Genomic DNA, 18275 nt, shown 5'->3' on the forward strand with positions numbered 1-18275 from the left:
ACCTGCCAGTCAATGGCATTTCCCAAAAGGACAGGTTAGTAGAACCATTCTATGAGACAGTCAGTTTGACATAATACAGTGTCCAGTTCTCTGAGTATCTCGGGTGCAGTTTTATTTCAGTAGAATAGGTGGGCTAAATCCTCTTTAGGTAAACCATAATCACTGACTTTTCACTGGAATTTTTTTTTTCCGTTGGTCATGCAGCTTGACCTCCAGAGGCCTGGGCACTGTCCCTCAGCTCTTCAGCTCAAGGCAAGCACTCTACCACTTGAGCCACAGCACCACTTCCGGTTTTCTGGTGGTTTACTGGAGATAAGAGTCACACACTTTCCTACCCAGGCTGGCTTTGAACCATGATCCTCAGATCTCAGCCTCCTGAGTAGCTAGGATTACAGGATGAGCCACTGGCGCCCAGCTTCACTAGAACTTTTTAAGGATAATAAATAGCAGCAAGTTCCTGGAATGCAGTTTCTGTTACAGTTGTGTTGATTCAGTTAAGGAAAAGCTGCTCTGAGAACAAGAAAAGCAGTTCTCGTGGAAATGAAGATGCCTAACAAGTACACACATGTGAGGCCAGCCAAGTTCAGCATGAAGGTGTGAAAAGGGAAGCCACTGTTCACAGGAGGCTGGGCTCATTTTCACTAAGTCCATTTGGTCTTATTCTATACATAGCTAAACAGGCCACGGAGAGTTCTAAACCTCAGAGTTAAGTTGTGGCCATCACAACTTTAACCTTGGAAAAAATATCAAGTGTTAGTGTGCATTTTACAAAAAAAAACTAATAAAGAATATGCATGTTAAAACTCCAAGGACCCTTTATGGTGGATGGAGAGTTAGTCTAGCAAATGTCATAAAAGCTTTTCTGGACATTATAACAATTCTGATACAAATTATATAATACACAAAATACATAGTGCAAAAAGTACAAGAGGTTCATTTCCAATGGAAGGGCCCACAACATACAGACTTAGATCAACCTTTTAAAACAACTACAAATCCCAGATAAAACACCAACAACCACAAAATCATTCACACAAGTATCCATGAGAAACATTCTGGTAAAAAGGAAGTGAAGGGGCTGGGAAGGTGGCTCAGTGGTAGAGCGCTTGCCTTGCATGCTTGACCCTGGGTTCGATTCCTCAGTACCACATAAGCAGAAGAAAAAAAAAATCCAGAAGTGGCGCTGTGGCTCAAGTGGTAGAGTGCTAGCCTTGAGCTGAAGAGCTGAGGGATAGCTCCCAGGCCCAGAATTCAGGCCTCACGACCGGAACCAAAAAAAAAAAGGAAGTGAAGACTAGAACCCAAAGCAATAAACAGGTCAAGCCTTTTCTTGGCCACATTTGCTAAACATGGAGAATGGAAGCTTTCATATTCTTAAATTGAAAGATCAGGACCAGGAAAGTCAGGAAAAAAAATCCATATTAACATGTAGGATTTTAAAATATTTTTAGTATACTAAAGTATCTTATAAAAATATTTTAACTACTGTAAATTACACAAGCTAAATAAGTTGAGAAAATTAAAAGCAAAGCAGTATTGTCACTATAGTATTATTTGTTGATAATACTAGGGTTTAAACTCAGCATGCCAGGCAGGAAATCTAGAGTTTAAGCCATGCCTCCAGTCCATTTTTGCTCTGGTTATTTCTAAAATAAGGTCTCACTTTTTGCCCAGGCCAGCTTGAACCATAATGCTCCTTCTGGTTCCTGCTGTCGCTGGCATGACAGGTACATGCAATCATGCTTTTTCTGTTAAGACAGGGTCTTGCAGATTTTTTTTTTACAGGCTGGCCTAGAACCACGATCCTTCTGATCTCAGTTTCCCACACATGACAAGCATGTGCCAACTATTGGTTGAGATAGGATCTTATGAACTTTTTGCCCAAGCTGGTCTCAAATCACAATCCTCCTCACTTCTGCTTCCCAAGGAACTAAGAATACCATGTGAGCCACTGGCACCTAGTCAATAATTTACTCTTAATTACCAATGGTATTTTAAGCACAAAAGAAACAGATGTACTTTTCTCCTTACTGTCACTCCAACAGCAACCACAGTTCACAGTTTGATGAGTACACTTCTGGGAACGTTTCCTCATGTCTCCACTCAAGTTCCACCAGGAAAGAAAGTGTTGGAAGGAGACATATTGGATGGGTGTTTCTCTGGGTTCTCTCTCTTGGCAGGGAAGGTAGTGGACAAGGTGTCTCCTTGCAACCTTCTCCTGAACTCGAGTTCTTTAACTGAATATATTGGATAATATACCCAATATTATATAATCGAATATGTTGAATAACTATCCAATATAATACATATTAATATATTCAATATAATGTAATTTAATTTACATATATAAAATAGGGGATATATATGTATATATCATTAAACACAATAAGCAAAAGAGACATAGCTACAGCCATCCCACATTCTAACCCCAGTAGAAGAGACTGACCTGAGAAATAAAAGAGGGGACTTGGGAATAATGAACAATTGTGGCTCAAGGATCACAAGAAATCCTGCCTTATAATTTGGGTATATATAATGATATATATATATATATATATAATTAGGGGAATATATATGTAGTTATATTGAACATATTATTCAATGTATTCAATCATATTGGATATATTATAGATACATAACCCATATCGATCTATATAGATAAGTATAGATATAAGTATCTATATGCGCTTTTTTTTTTTTGGTTGGTTTTGGGGCCTGAACTCTGGGCCTGGGCGCTGTCCCTCAGCTCTTCAACTCAAGGCTAGTGCTCTACCACTTGAGCCACAGTGCCACTTGAGCCACAGTGCCACTTCTGGCTTCTTTTGCTTATGTGGTGCTGAGGAATTGAACCCAGGGCCTCATGCATGCAAGGCAAGCACTCTACCACTGAGCCATCTACCCAGCCCCCTAAAATGCTCTCTTTTTTATTGGGAGAAGTCAGTCTACAAATGTCGTTAAGTGAGCAAAGAAGACATTATTTTAAAGTGAAATGTCTGTTTGGGTCCAGCATATATACTTCTTGGTGCCTTTCTGTCTCTGCTGATGAAATCACTGACTATTTAAGCTGTCTGATAGGAAGTAATGTACTGAGATTACAAAGTATGACAGAACTATAAGCACATTTTTCATTTAAATTGGAGAATATAATACAAAGTCTTAATTGAGAAACTTTTGCTTTCTGATACCACAATTCTTAAACAAAACAATGATTCAGGACTGTATTAATATCAAAATGATTTTAAATATAGGTCTGAAGAATTTGAAAAATTATTTCAAAAATTAAGCTGAAATTATCCTACTACAGTAAGATGTAATTTGAAATTTTACTTTTGATATTAAGCCAATGGGTGAGTTCAGTGAAAAGTTTTAAATATTTCTAAAAGCTCTTCCTTTTTCTTTCCTTTTCTCAACTTACAAGTTAGACATTAATTCTTTGTGACTTTTTGCTAACTACAAAGAAAAAATGGAAATGTTTTAGCCATTTTTCAATGCCCTCTACATGCACTATTTTAGGCTGTGTGTAAGTGAATTTTCTCATCATAATTCCTTCCATTTGCATTTCTTGGGTCCAAACTCTAGACAATTAGCAAAAAAAAATCTTTACCCATTTATTAACAATGTATAAATACCACTATGTGTCAGGTACTACATTAAATACAATAAATAAAAGAGACTTGGCTACAGCTATCCCACAATCTAATCCCCAATGGAATAGACTGACTTTAGAAATAAAAGAGGGGACTTGGGAATAATGGACAATCGTGGCCCAAGGATCATAAGAAATCCTATTTTATAATCTGAGTGTTAGTCATAAGAAAGGGATTTAGGCTATTGAAATTACATTGGGAAGGGGAGAAAGGAGAAACAGAGTAAGATCAGTTGAAATTCGACATAAATGTGTGAAAATGCAACAACGAACTCATCCCCCTACTCGTATAACTAATGTATTTAAAAAAAAAAAAAAGAACTAAAAGACAGGGTTTAGGAAAGGGAAGAGTGTCCAATAGGGCCCCATAGAGAAATTTAAACTGCAGGAAGCTATGCTGCCAGCTTAGATGCCAGGGTCAGTGGCTTGAGACTTCCCAAAGGCTGGAGTTGACCTCCTGAGTCCCACACCAAAGGCACTGACTGGTGCATGGGGTGGAGGGGTGGGCACTGTAGCCCCTCACAAAGCAGCTATGGTTTGAAACACCAGCCAGAGGCGCCATTAAAGGCAGCGAGAGGCCAAAAGGCAGCTGCGCCAGATGCCTGGCAGTAAACTGAAGTTTGGGACTACCTGAGTCAGGTTAGAGACAGCTAGGACTTGGAAGATGTATTTGGCAGTTAGTTGTCCATGGCTTACATTTGCTGGCCAGGAGGGAAAAAAAATCCCTTTGCCTGAGGCCAGAATAGCAAGGAAGCTTGCAAAGTACTCTCTGTGTAGGGTTTGGCCCATGGCTCCACATGATGAACAGGCCCTCCCATCCTGACCTCAATCACATGATTGACACAGTGAGGCAAATATCCATATGTGTGTGTATGTGTTTGTGTGTGTGCGCATCTGTATATACATTCACAATACATAAATAAATATATGTATATACATATATATAAATGGGCATGTATATGCATATATACAGATATATAAAAAAATAAGAAAACACATTTTGTTTTGTCTTATCTTCATTGCTCTTTAAAAAATTACTTGTATTATTATTTTTTATTTTTTTTATATCTGATACAGAAAATTTGTACCCCCTCTCCCATTTACTTTTTTTTGGTGTGGGGGGGGGGGCGGTCCTGGGACTCAGGGCCTAGGCACTGTACCTGAGCTTTTTTTTCTTAAGGCTAGCACTCTACCACTTGAGCCACAGCACTGCACCACTTCTGGCCTTTTCTATTTATGTGGTACTGACAAATTGAACCCAGGGCTTCATGCTTGCTAGGTAAGCACTCTACCACTAAGCCACATTCCCAGCCTCCCATTTACTTTTTAATTCTGTTTTTCTTCCCCCTTTCTCTGAAATAATTATATCTGACCCTCCCAACTCCCTTTCAATATTCAAATTTAAATCATATTTTCTTCCTGTTTCCATCACCATTCCTCATTTAAGTTTTTCTTCTATGTAAGTAGAACTGCTCTCTTCTCATGTGTTCTTCTATGCTGACCTCCATTCCTAATCTTTGGCCATTACCTACACTCTTACCTGGTACCTAGATCATCTGCAAACCACTGTGTGTGTGTGTGTGTGTGTGTGTGTGTGTGTGTGTGTGTGTGTGTGTGTGTGTGTGTGTGTGTGTGTGTGTGTGTGTGTGTGTGTGTGTGTGTGTGTGTGTGTGTGTGTGTGTGTGTGTGTGTGTGTTAGTTGCTTTGTTGTTGTGTTATTTAGCTATTCAATTTTCTTAACTTCTCCTTCCCCTCTCACCCCAACACAATCTTAATGAGGTCATTCTGCTTTCCTCACTTTACTTTCTCATTAACCTCTGCTATCATGCTTACCTCCAAGCTCTTCCTTCCTACATCACCAAATTATAGTATTATTTATTAGTGTTATCTCAACTATATTCCTCTATGATACCTTTGTTTCTGAAGGTCTTCCTAGATCAGGAAGATAGAGCTTTGCTTCTGTATGCATCCAAAGGTATTTGTGCACTGGTGCCCAATCTTCATTGGGGATTGTCACGAACACAAGAGTGTGGTTGATCAACTATAATGTTTTGTAGGTTAGTTTCCTTACTCTGAAAGGTCTATACCCAGTGCCTAGAGGCCTGATTATTTGACAACTGAGACTGACCTCCAGAATCAACAGGAAAATACCTACAATGCAGCCAATTTTAATAATCTGTGAGAAATCACCAACTAAAAGAACACAAAAGGTTGAAATCACCAAAATCTAGGCACCAGATGTGTAAGTCTCAGCAAACAAACAACAACAAGATCAACAAAAAAACCCACTAAATTCATGACTAAACAAGCCAACATGTCTTATTCAAAAACTATCAACTCCACAATAAGAGACTTAAATGACAAGATCAATGAAATGACCTGCTGTATAAACAGCTGAATGAATTTAAGTAAGATATAAACAAATGAGCTCAGGGGCTGGGAAGGTGGCTCAGTGGTAGAGCACTTGCCTTGCATGCCTGAGGCCCTAGGTTCAATTCCTCAGCACCACATAAGCAAAAAGAAAAAAGCCGGAAGTGGTGCTGTGGCTCAAGTGGTTGAGCGCTAGCCTTGAGCTGAAGAGCTGAGGGACAGCGCCCAGGCCCTGAGTTCAGGCCCCACAACTGGACCCCCCCCCCAAAAAAAAAAAAACAAATGAGCTCAGAAGACTCAATGAATAGTTGACTGAAACAAAGATGATGGAGGATTAAAAAGAAGAGGTGGTCACAAAGTCTTGTGGAGCTCAATAGCCCAAATAAAAAACTCAGTCAAAATCCCAACTCATAAAACAAATTGAAAATAGGGTATCAGGTTTTGAAGACAAAGCACAGGAATTAGTCAATAACATTGAAAAAAACACTAAGGTAAATGAAACTACCAAAACATAATAGTAAAAAACAAATAATTACACTTGGACCTGATTAAATAAATAGCACTCTAAACATTCACACAATGAAACCAAAGGAGAATATTCTTAGGAGAGGATCACAATGGCTCAATAGCTATGTGCATATGACCGTATAAAATGATATTTATTGAAATGAACTCCAAGAAATGGAAACAAGAGGTTTTTTATTGTACTGTTTACAGTTCTATTTTTGTTTATTTTTCTTCAGCTTATCCTATTTTGTCACTGTCTTTGATTTCTGTATCCTTTGTCTTGTATATAAGATGATCTGATTTGGGGAGGGGAAGGGAAGCACAGAAATGAAGGGACATAGAGTGAACTAATTCAACAGTGATACTCACTAGACACTATGTTGTCAATAAAATATTCAACTTTGGGGGAGGGGTCCGGGGAGGGGAAAAACTGGGAGAAAATGGGGGAAGAGGGGACGCTGTTCAAAAAAAAATGTACTCATTACTTGTCTTATGTAATTGTAATCACTCTGTACATCACCTTTACAATAAAATTTAAATTAAAAAACAAAAAAACCCACATTACTATCAAAAGACCAAACCTATGAATCATGAGTATAGAGGGAGAAGATATATAAGCCAAAGAGATAACCTATTCAATGAATACACACCTAAAAATGAGTGAGGGGAAGGTAAATCCTGCTGCTGAGGGAGGTGAGTTACCAGCAGGAAGGAAGAAGGTAATGGAGACAGTGAATGAGGGTTAAATATGGTGACAGTAGTTTATTTGCATTTATTAAAATAGAATAGGAAACCTGTTGAAATTGTTTTAAGAGAGGGGAAAGGCATAAGGGAGACTCACAGAGGGGTGAGCTTTATTAGGATGTGTTGAATGCATGTATGGAAATGGCACAGTGAAATCTTTGTTGTACAAATAATGTATGGTAAGAAAAAAACCTAATTAAAAAAACTCAGGTCTAGACTTGCATAAGAATTTGTGTAAGAAACCAGTTCCCAAAGCCGGGTGCCGGTGGCTCACTCCTGTAATCCTAGCTACTCAGGAGGCTGAGATCTGAGGATCTCAGTTCAAAGCCAGCCTGGGCAAGAAAGTTTGTGAAACTCTTATCTCCAATAAACCACCACAAAACAGGAAGTGGTGCTGTAGCTCAAGTGGTAGAGCGCTCAAGAGGGACAGCGCTCAGGCCCAGAGTTCAAGCCCCATGACCGACCAAAAAAAAAAGAAACCAGTTCCCAGAGGATGCTGATGCTGCTGGTCCCAGGACAGCACTCTGGGTACCACTGTCTTAGACATTACTATTAACCATTAACATACTGTAGCAAAGACTTTAGGGGGGAGACAAATAATTTGGTGACAAAAGCTAGGCAAATCCATTCACAAGAAAGGTAACATTATTATTTAATATAATTTATTTCAGCAAATGACCTGAAAGGCTTCTCTCCTATAGTATAATAAATGACAAAAACCTTATCAGTTAAGTCCTACTTCCCAGTAATAGAATGATCTAGCACTGTTTCCCACTTTACTCAATCCACCTTCAGCAAGAATTACATATTTAGCACTTCACAGTTTGCCACTTTCACATGACATTATAAAAGTGCTTTTGATCATCATAAAATCTTTTAAAGTATATACAGTGGGCAGTCTCATTTCAAAGATTAAGTGAATAGTCTCAAAGAAATTATTCAGCCTACTGTTCCATAGCTAACAAGCAGCAGCTCCCAAACCCATACTCCACTGACATCCTGTCCAGTCCTTTTTCTTCCAAAACATCCTGGTATGTATCCTCTAGACCTGGACCATGTCAGGCAATTCAAAACAGAGATAGGCAGGATCTGAGATTCTTAGGGCAATTTTGATTAACAGGCTGAAAGTCTTTCCCCAGCTCTTCAAACAATATAGAAAATTCCTAAGACAAAGCCCATGCCAGGATTCCATTAGTTAGATAATCAATATTCTAAAATAGTACCCTAAGAAAATTATGAGCCAGAATAAAGGTGAACTGCCATGGCAATGAGTTTAGGAATTCCTTTCCTCTTCTGGTACTTTTATATGCACTTACTGTATTCTTTCATCTACTGTGCAGTCTCTTGCTAACTTGTGTACCACATAGTCTGTATGGTTATCAAAGGGGCTCATCAGTTGAGTGATACATAAATTCATGAACTCAAACAGATGAAATCATAGATTTATTGTGCATTATGGAAGGGATTTAAGCACAAAGTGCAGACTAGCAAAATAATTTTGTGAAGAGCTAAACCTGTTTTCATTTATTTACTCTAAAGTATTTATTGACTGCTAATATTCAGGCTATTATTTGCAAGATAGGATTGGAGAGATGTTAGGGTTTTTTGGTTTTGGAACTTAAAAATGAAATTTAAAACAAAAAAGCACTAACTAGTAGTGAAGAATAGATATATGATTATTTTTGAAAGCTCACTGAATAATTTTCAAAGACAACATTTAGAACAATTAATTACAAATACCTAGAAACCACACCATAGTTCATAGTTACTAACTTTCATGGTTAAATATAGTATAATTCTAGAATTAGCTTCAATATCAAAGTGAATTAATTATAGTACTTCAATTAAAACTTTAGTCAGACCAGTATTTTAGAGGGGCAGGCTCCTTTCATTACAATAAACATTAAGCCCAGGAACCATAAAGCATATAACTTAGAGTACTTTGACAAATTAAAGAAAACCATTAGGCAGATGGAAGGCTTGCTGTGGGAATATTTATGGCTGCAATATACAGGGATACAGAATGATTTTTTTTGAAGAATGCTACATCTCAACAAGAGATGGAAGATGAAGGAAAAACTCCTATAGGGTTTGCTTATTAAGTTTACTGGTACAAATTGAAGAATCATAAGATCGTCTTTGCAGTTCAATTTTGAATATTTGATTAAAACACCCAAAACTGAAAGAATTCTCCACATGAAGTAGTATCAATATCAATCTCAGGACCTGATCAATCACATTAATAAGGACAGCCTGTGTGATTTGGACTAAAACTGGTACCAAAAAAGAGGCTGCATAGCTGAAGAGCATGTCACAGAAGTGCAGATAAATAATGGCAGGTAAAGCTTCAACAACATGTCACACCTAAACAGTGAAAATCATTACACCCACATCGGAGTTCTGGGGCTCTGGTAAGGGCTCTGGTCATCCATTAGCCTTGCCACATGAATGCTTAGTACTTGATCTCTGTAGCTAAGCAGTTTGGCATAAACCCATTGGGGTCCTCAGGTTGTGGAACATCAGCACAGCTCACAGCCAAACGGGTGGGAGGAAGACAGAGAGAGAAAAACAGACAAATAGACTAAATAATTCAGTTCCTTTTCTGGTAACTGGCCATGAAAGCTTGAGGAAAGGAAAGAAATCAGTAGATCTGCAGAAAGAGAAGGCAGGATAAAGCAGTTACAGAAAGTAGACCAGCTTCAGTACTTCCTTAGGCTGCTGCACTCCAGCTCTGGGGCACGGAGAGACCAGTGGTTCTGAGAAACAGTTTCCTTTTTCTATTTAAACTAGCTAAAAAGATGTCTGTTTTACACACATGCCCCAGATATAAAATGTGAAGAAAGATAAGGGACTCTGCTGAAACTATTTAAGATGAAAACATGAAAAATTACCATAGTTTGTTCTCTGTATAGTTCATTCCATGGAGTTGAGTCCATGTACTAGAGTGGGGTTTCAGGACAGATCTCAAGGGCAAATTATTTATTCCTGATTTCTCAGTGAACAGAGTAAACTCTGACCAGTTGACTGGTAGTAGCACTCGGTTGATCTAAGTAAACAGACTCACTGTATGTGTGCAAATAACTACTATGAGGAAAGACTGAGATTTCTGCCCAATTACCTTTTTCTTAAAAAACTCTAATTGCACAGATTTAGCCCGTGACAGACCAGCATCTTCCTGCAGTAACCCGCAATCCTTCACATAGACGCAATCACTTTAAATTCTTCCCGTTGTTTCTTCTGCCATTTTGCTCTAAATAGTATGCTCACTAGATTTATTGATTTTCATTTTCAGATATTATCTTTTGATTTCCTACTATGGGAATGAAGCAGCAGCAGCATCTACTTAAGAAAATACAAACACATACAACAAAAGCTACTCTGTGGCCTTATTGAACCCATACAGCACAATTATTTAAAAAAAATTATAATGCAAATTAACAGACAAAAATCCATAAATTTTCTGTGGAAACTAATCAGCACAATTCAAAGTTCAAAGCAGTGACTTATACTGCATTAAGCTAAGGTTCAACATTCCTCTTTCCTTTTACATTTATCTATTTATTCATGTGTTTGCATGAGGTTATGAATTAGACATGGATTTGGCTTGATTCTTAAAGAAAAATGTTAGTACTCAATAATACTGAAAATGCTCTGCAGTTATAAGTCAGGCATTTAAAGCCTAAAATCTTACAACTTTCTTCTAATTAACATATATTGTTTCATTTTATGGATAATTATTTTCATTTTTTTCTCTTGACATTTAACTGACAAAATTATACTTATTCACGAAAAGGTATTTCCAATATAATAACTGATACAAGGATTTACTAGCTTAAACACACAGAAAAAAGTCTCTTGGGACATATTAAAACTTAGCATATCAAACAAAGTTGGGAGTTATCAGTTCATACATGCATAGATCCTGACCTGCCAGTATACAGAGCTCAACGAGATTTACCAGTATATTTCAAACTACAGTACTATAAGAACAAAACTATCTATCTTTAACTTTAGTTAACCATCAAGATACATGTAATTTTCATCTAGGCAGTGCTGACTTAGCCACAATGGAGCAGCAAGCATTCTCCTCAAAAAATATTTTATCTAAACAAGTCTGCTGCATTACATTCAGCCTTATTAGTAGCTACTTCAAATATAACTGAAGTGAAAAACATATTAAAACATAATTGTTGCAAATTTTTATAATCAGAGTGACCACAAAGTATCATAATGTTTCATCGAACTTAAATGTCACTTACATTTGCAAATATTTATTTAGCATAGCCATGCCCCAGGTGCCAGGGACAAAGCAAAGAAACAAGCTCTAGGCTGTAATCATGCAATGTGCTTTATTAACACAAGATATCCTTACAAGAATTAAACAAATAAGGGAATACAAAAATACTCTCCTTAAAAAGGAAACAAAGACAACAACACTGAAAGTTTCCAACACCAGGAGCAAGTCTGGCAAACCTGAGCTGCAAAGTAAAAAATGTGCTAGTTACAAAAACATTTTTATTTAAGGTATGTGAAAGGTTTACAGCATTAAACATACTTTCTACTGTTAGAACGACTCAACCAGCTTCAGGAAAATGTTGGTAATTAGAATTACAACATTTAGCCATAGGATTTCTTGTATGATGGGGAAAATGGAGAGGAGTTAAAAACAACTATCTTAAAAGACAATCACCGGAGGCTGCACAGGAGCGCATGCTCAGCCGCGTTCCTTCTCTGTTTACTCTGACTGACCTTTCCTGTGGGTTAGGGGGACTGGAGAAAGTTGAAATGAAAGGTTTGTGAGACAGAGTACATATTCAGCTATACTATCTGTTTACTTTGGCTGACCTTTGTTACTAGGAAGAGCAGTATCTGCCTGTGGAAATCCCTGCTAATAAACACAAGGATCAAATATCCTATCAACCACAGGAAAGACACTGAGGGTACAAAGTGGGGTCCTAAGTAGTAAGGGTGACAAAGATTAGATGTGTGCTCTTACCTGCTGTTTGTATTAGCAGTCTAAGTTAGCTACAATCCAAAGATTGCTTTCCTGCTTTATGCACTATCATAACACTATTTATCTTACTCTAAATTAAATATTGACTATCACACTATTAAAAGGCATTGGTAAGAAACATTTTCAGTGTCTTATTTTGCATGAGCAAATAGTTTCTTTTTCCTCAGGTGTTTTTATTTTGAAAACTTCCAATTCACAGAAGTCATAGAAAAAGAAAAGGACTGCCGTATCCCCTTCATTTAGTTTGCCAGTTGTTTAAATTTTACCATACGTATTTATATGGATGGTACTAAGGTTAAAGAATACATACATTTGAGAATGAAAAAGGCAAGCCAAGTGCAATTTGCTGGGTGCCTGATGGAGGTCAGGTACCTTGTGAACAGCTTCCATATGTGACTCTCAAATGTCATCATAAGATAGAAGGAACAAAGGCTCAGAAGGTTGTATGAGAGATTAAATAATGTAATTAAGGTTATACATTATGAATAGTGCAGTTGGTAATGGAAAAACGTAAAACTGTAAACTCTTTATCTTTTTCTATTACATCATGCTGCCTCCATAGGAACAATTTTCTAGCAAATATTTATCTATAACATAGAGTGCTTCAGAGGACCTATTTCAGCAACCTAGAGTGAAGCAGATGAGGTCGCTTGGCTGTGGCTTTGAGTGAAATGGCCCCATATCTTCTTTGTGTGGTATGAGCACTGTTTCTGGTTCTTGCTGCTCCAAGTTCACAAGGTTTCCTTTCCCTACCTCAGCTGCACAGTACAATAAAAATTTCTATTCACAAAGCTCCTTGGGGGCTTGAAGTAACATAATTATCTTATTAATATAATGCTAGATAAGGCATAAATAATTAATCTCTCAACTTTCCCTGAGCTACTTACAGTTTAAAATAAGAAACTTATTATTACTATTAGTCTTCTCACTTAAAACATCTATTATTTTTTAAGGACCAATTATGTGCCAAGAACATTTACAGAGTCTACCTCATGAAACCTCTGGACATGCTCACAAGGCAGGCAGCGCTTCCTTTATTTCATAGCATAGAAAGGGAGGAGGCTCCCTTCTCCCTGTGTCTTCGTGGCTCAAGGATTCAGACACTCACCCCACAGCATGAGATGTCTAGCTCAGGGAATGTTCCCAAAGTTCTCTAAAGAACAAAGGATGTGGAGGGACAAGGCTGAGTCCAGACAACCTCCCACCACTTTGTTCTTGAACTGCCAAGGACAATCAAAGGCCAAATTGAGGCTGATTTTACTACTACAAGACAGAAATGATTCTTTCACCTTTGAAGCCCTAAGAGATAGTCTTCTGTCACCACCCATTCTGCCAATTAATGCTGATAACAGCAGCAAATGTAAGATGAGGAAAATGCTCCCATATCTCTAGCACTTCCCAGGTACCATACTCGTATATGTGAAGTCACTGAATCATCACAGTAATTCTTCAGTGAATGCTCTCTGGTGTCTAGTTCACAGGGGACAAAATGGAGTCATGTTGTTTTACAATAACATGGCCAAGCTTATACAGCTAGTGGAACGCAGTCTGGCTCTGCAATTTGTGATACCCAATAATACGCTGACCCCAAATCACTCCTCTCAGTTGTCTTCCATTGCTCACTCCTGTTTGTGGCCACACATCTCCCATTACAGCAAAAAGGCTGACAGACTTGGCGTTCCCTCAGCCTTGCCTCTACTTCCCTAGAAGCCTTCCATTTTAGACTCTCTCCGCAAGCTATTCCAACCTGGCTACAGATAAGAGACATTCTGCAAATATACCTGAGTATAAAAATAGCGTAAGCTGTGCAATCCTGAGAAGTTGCATTCAAGTTTAAGAGCTGAACCATTAGTACTGGCGGTGTTAACACTGCTGAGAGAGGCTCGCATCATGCCTACCAGGGGTGAGGGCAGTTTGTTATCATGGAAATTAAAATTCTCTTCATATTTTTTCTTGACAACAAAAGATACAAAAAAAAACTGGTTTGGTTTATTACTATCAAATGCCATTTATAAGATACTTTACAGGTTGGAATACTATTGTGAAACCACTACACACCAGTGTAATCCTAGCTACTTGGAAGGCTGAGACCTGAGGATCATGGTTCAAAGCCAGCCTGGGCAGAAAAGTCTGCAAGACTTTTATCTCCAATAAAGCCAGTAATTGAGTAATGGCTCAAGTGGTAGAGCCTGAAGCAGAAAATCTCAGGGACGGCGCCCACACCCTGAGTTCAAGCCCCAGGACTGCCACTAAAAATAAATAAATAAATAAATGGAGTCGAAACTCATCATTGTAGCTTTCTCATCTTAGCAAAGTCTTATCTTTATCTATTTGAGAATGTAGAAGAGGTAATATTATGAAACATAATACGTCAGCAGTTTTTACTTTTATTGTCATACATATCTAGTTTGCTAATTTCTCTTTGTGAAATGACCTATTTAATCGGATGCAAAAAAGAAAAAAAAAAGCAATCATGCCAGGAATAATTCATACCTGTTTGTATCTGTGATCCTAGCCACTTGGGGGGCAGAGATAGGAAGGATCACAGTTCAGGGTCAGCCCAGGCAGAAAGTGATCCACTTCAATTAACAATGTTTACAGATGCTCCTCAACTTACAATAGTAAACCCATTGCAAACAGAAATGATAAGACACAATCTCAATTACTACACCACACATAGCCTTCTCAACATTCTAGTTCAGAAACACAGCACACTGCAGTGTTGGCTGCTTCCCTGGGCAGGCTGGAACTGACTCACCGAAGCTGCATCACTAACCCAGAAAAGAACAAAGTTCAAAGCAGTTTTTGCTTGGTTCTTATGTAGAACCAACACAAGTCAGGAAACGTATGTGGGGGGGGGGGGGGGGGCGGAGGTTACTGAGGGCTTTGTACTAGCTAGACAAGTATTCTACCATGTGACCCGTATTCCTAGTCCTTTTGACTTTAGTTACTTTTTTGGACAGGATCTTGAATATTTGGTCAGTAACCCTCATAAACATCCTCCCATATAGCTGGGATTACACGTCTGAACAACTACATCTCACTTATTTTTGAGACAAGGTCTCACTAACTTTGTACCCATACTGGTCTTAGACTTCAATGGCATTACAAATTTAAATCTGTTATTTAAGACAGGATATCACTGGGTATCACTGCTACCTCTGCCTGAGCTGACCTCAAACTTGCAATTATCCTATCTCAGCCTCTCAAGTAGCTATACAAAGAATCAATGAAATGAAAAGTTGTATCTTTGAAAAAATAAATGAGATGGATAAACCCTTAGCTAAACTGACCTAAAGAAGTAGAAAAAAAATCAGAGATAAAAATAGAGATATCACAACAAATACCAAAGGAATACTTTTAAAACATATACTAATAAATTCAAGCATGTGGAAGAAATGGATTAATTCTAGATGCACTACTTACCAAAACTGAACGAACAAGAAATAAACCACATAATAAGGTCTATAACAAGAAAAAATCTTGAAGTAGTAATGAAGTTACTCAAGAGGCTGAGATCTGGAGGATCTCAATTTGAAGTCAGCCTAGCTCAAGTGATAGAATACTTTCCTAGCAAATAAATTCATTCCTTAATAATGGAGAAGACAACTTAATATAATTTTTCAGACTTATGTAGCAATTGAGGTTTATGCTTGAGCCCCCAAACCAAATAAAAGTTGAGATGGCTTCATAGCAAGAGCTGGAAAAATAATTAAGGATTATCATAGTATTTTTAAGGATGACCTCATATAATTCTTACAATCACCTTGTGAGCTTATGAGGACGGATATTACGAATTTCCCCCATTATATCTAAAGAAACCTGGTCTCTATGTAGGGTAATTGCTTATTTAAAGATCTTTTTAATTAAATATTAAAGATCCCTTCTTATTTAATTATAGTCTTAATTTTTCCACATGCCTGTGAATAAAAGCATAAAGCATGAAATGAAAGCATGACCCTGGCCATTTGTCCCCCAAGAACACTAAACCCCTCTCCCAATCTCTACTATTCCTCAGCAGTCAGGGAAGATATAAAGCCTAATGCTTTCTGAGTATGGTTTGGTACCTACAAGATTTTAGAACAATACAGCTCACATGCAGTTGTACCAAATATTCCTGAGACAAATTTGTATCTTCAAACCAAGGCATTTCCCAACTTAGTGTTTAGGAGGGAAAAGTGGTACTTAAGGACATAAATAAAATACGGAATAGTCAGTAGGGTTAAGGCCATAGTTACAATTCTGAAAAGAGCATATGGGAGGCCATCATCACCCTTTAGTAACAAATAAAACACCAAAAAAAATTAAAGATGTACCTAGACAAATAGAACCTACAAATTAGGAAGACCCAATTAAAGTCATTAAAGATTATAAAAATGCAATCACCAAAAGATCAAATATATAGTATGGGTTGAGTAGGGCTTCTGGCAACTAGTTTCAGACACCAGAAAAGTTTTGGAAATCCAAGGATTTGTTTGTTCCCATGGGTGACACCATATGACAATGTGTAGCAGAAGGTTCTGAGCTCCCTATCCATCTTGCTTTTCCAATCTGGAGAATTCAACATCTTTGCTCATCTCCTGTTCTGCAGTTTCTGTGACACACTGCTCTGGGTTCTACTCCTGTCTCTAGTGGGCTGCTTCCTTCCTCCCTCCAACATCAACTTCCTCCTGTTCTGCTTTTCTTTACATACTCATTTTTTAGCATACTCATTCTTATGGACTGAATTATCACTAAGTTAATGTATTCAAACCCACTATACAACTCTAACCTCCAGCTAGTAATCTACTTCCACAGTTCAAGTCTGGAGTTTGGAGTATATGGTGAGCAATCTGAGTGTGATTATATTTCCTAATTTGGATTTTATATCTTTCTTTCTTCCTTCCTTCCTTCCTTCCTTCCTTCCTTCCTTCCTTTCTTTCCTTCCTCCTCCATTTTTCTTTTTGGCCATACTGGGGTTTGAATTCTGTGCCTTGGGCTTGCTAGTAGGCAGATGCTCTACCATTTAAGCCATGCTTCCATTCCTGTATTTCCAAGTTTGTCTAATGGCTCGTATTGGATCAATCCAGAAAACCAAGTTTCTCTCAAGACACTGTTATAATTTATTCTAATAGAAACGCATTTTACACCAAGCTATATAGATTCTAGCACATCAAATAAATGAGAAATAAAGAGAGAGATGTGAGTGACTAATATAATACAGCCAAAGTGAATCCAAAGTGTCCTTACAAAAAAAGTATCAGACACACAATGTGGGCTTAAAAAGTTAATATTTTAAAAGAAAGTAAGATTGAACAGCAGGAAAGATGCTTATTATTAATAAAATAAATACATTATCTTTCAGAAAAATTGCAAAGATACAAATTTACTTGGTACTTCATAATAAAATTTATTTTAAAAAATACTATACCTTACAGTAAAATCATAGGAACATGAGGCCAGCACTGAAGCATGAAATGGTGAAAACTAAAAAAGAAAATTAAAGAAAAAGTTAGCTATAATTATAATATATTATTTCTTGTAGTCATTCCATGAATTATTATAATAAACAAGTTATCAGATCTGCCACTTAAAAAGTATGTCTTTCTGGGGCTGGGAAGGTGGCTCAGTGGTAGAGCGCTTGCCTTGCATGCTCGAGGCCCTGGGTTCGATTCCTCAGCCCCACATAAGCAAAAAGAAAAAAGCCAGAAGTGGCGCTGTGGCTCAAGTGGTAGAGTGCTAGCCTTGAGCTGAAGAGCTGAAGGACAGCGGCCAGGCCCAGAGTTCAGGCCCCACGACCGGACCCAAAAAAAAAAAAAAAAAAAAAAAAAGTATGTCTTTCTGAACCTTACATACTTTGAGTTAAAGTGTTTTGGCCTTTTAAGAATCCATTTATAAGCTGGGCACCAGTGGCTCACGCCTGTAATCCTAGCTACTCAGGAGGCTGAGATCTGAGGATCACAGTTCAAAGCCTGGGCAGGAAAGTCCATGAGACTCTTGTCTCCAATAAACCAC

General features: G+C 37.9%; 1 protein-coding gene across 1 annotated transcript in view; it reads right to left on the bottom strand.

Annotated features, from left to right (window-relative positions):
- Positions 1-18275, bottom strand: part of Pex7 (peroxisomal biogenesis factor 7) — a 61698-nt gene that overhangs the window by 16326 nt on the left and 27097 nt on the right. Inside the window, exon 8 of the mRNA XM_070010166.1 lies at positions 17692-17747. Coding sequence (XP_069866267.1) covers positions 17692-17747 — 56 coding nt within the window. The remainder of the gene's footprint in view (positions 1-17691; positions 17748-18275) is intronic.

This window comes from Dipodomys merriami, unplaced genomic scaffold (genome assembly GCF_024711535.1).
Source record: "Dipodomys merriami isolate MVZ:Mamm:240054 unplaced genomic scaffold, mDipMer1.0.p SCAF_8, whole genome shotgun sequence".
NCBI classification, from domain to species: domain Eukaryota; kingdom Metazoa; phylum Chordata; class Mammalia; order Rodentia; family Heteromyidae; genus Dipodomys; species Dipodomys merriami.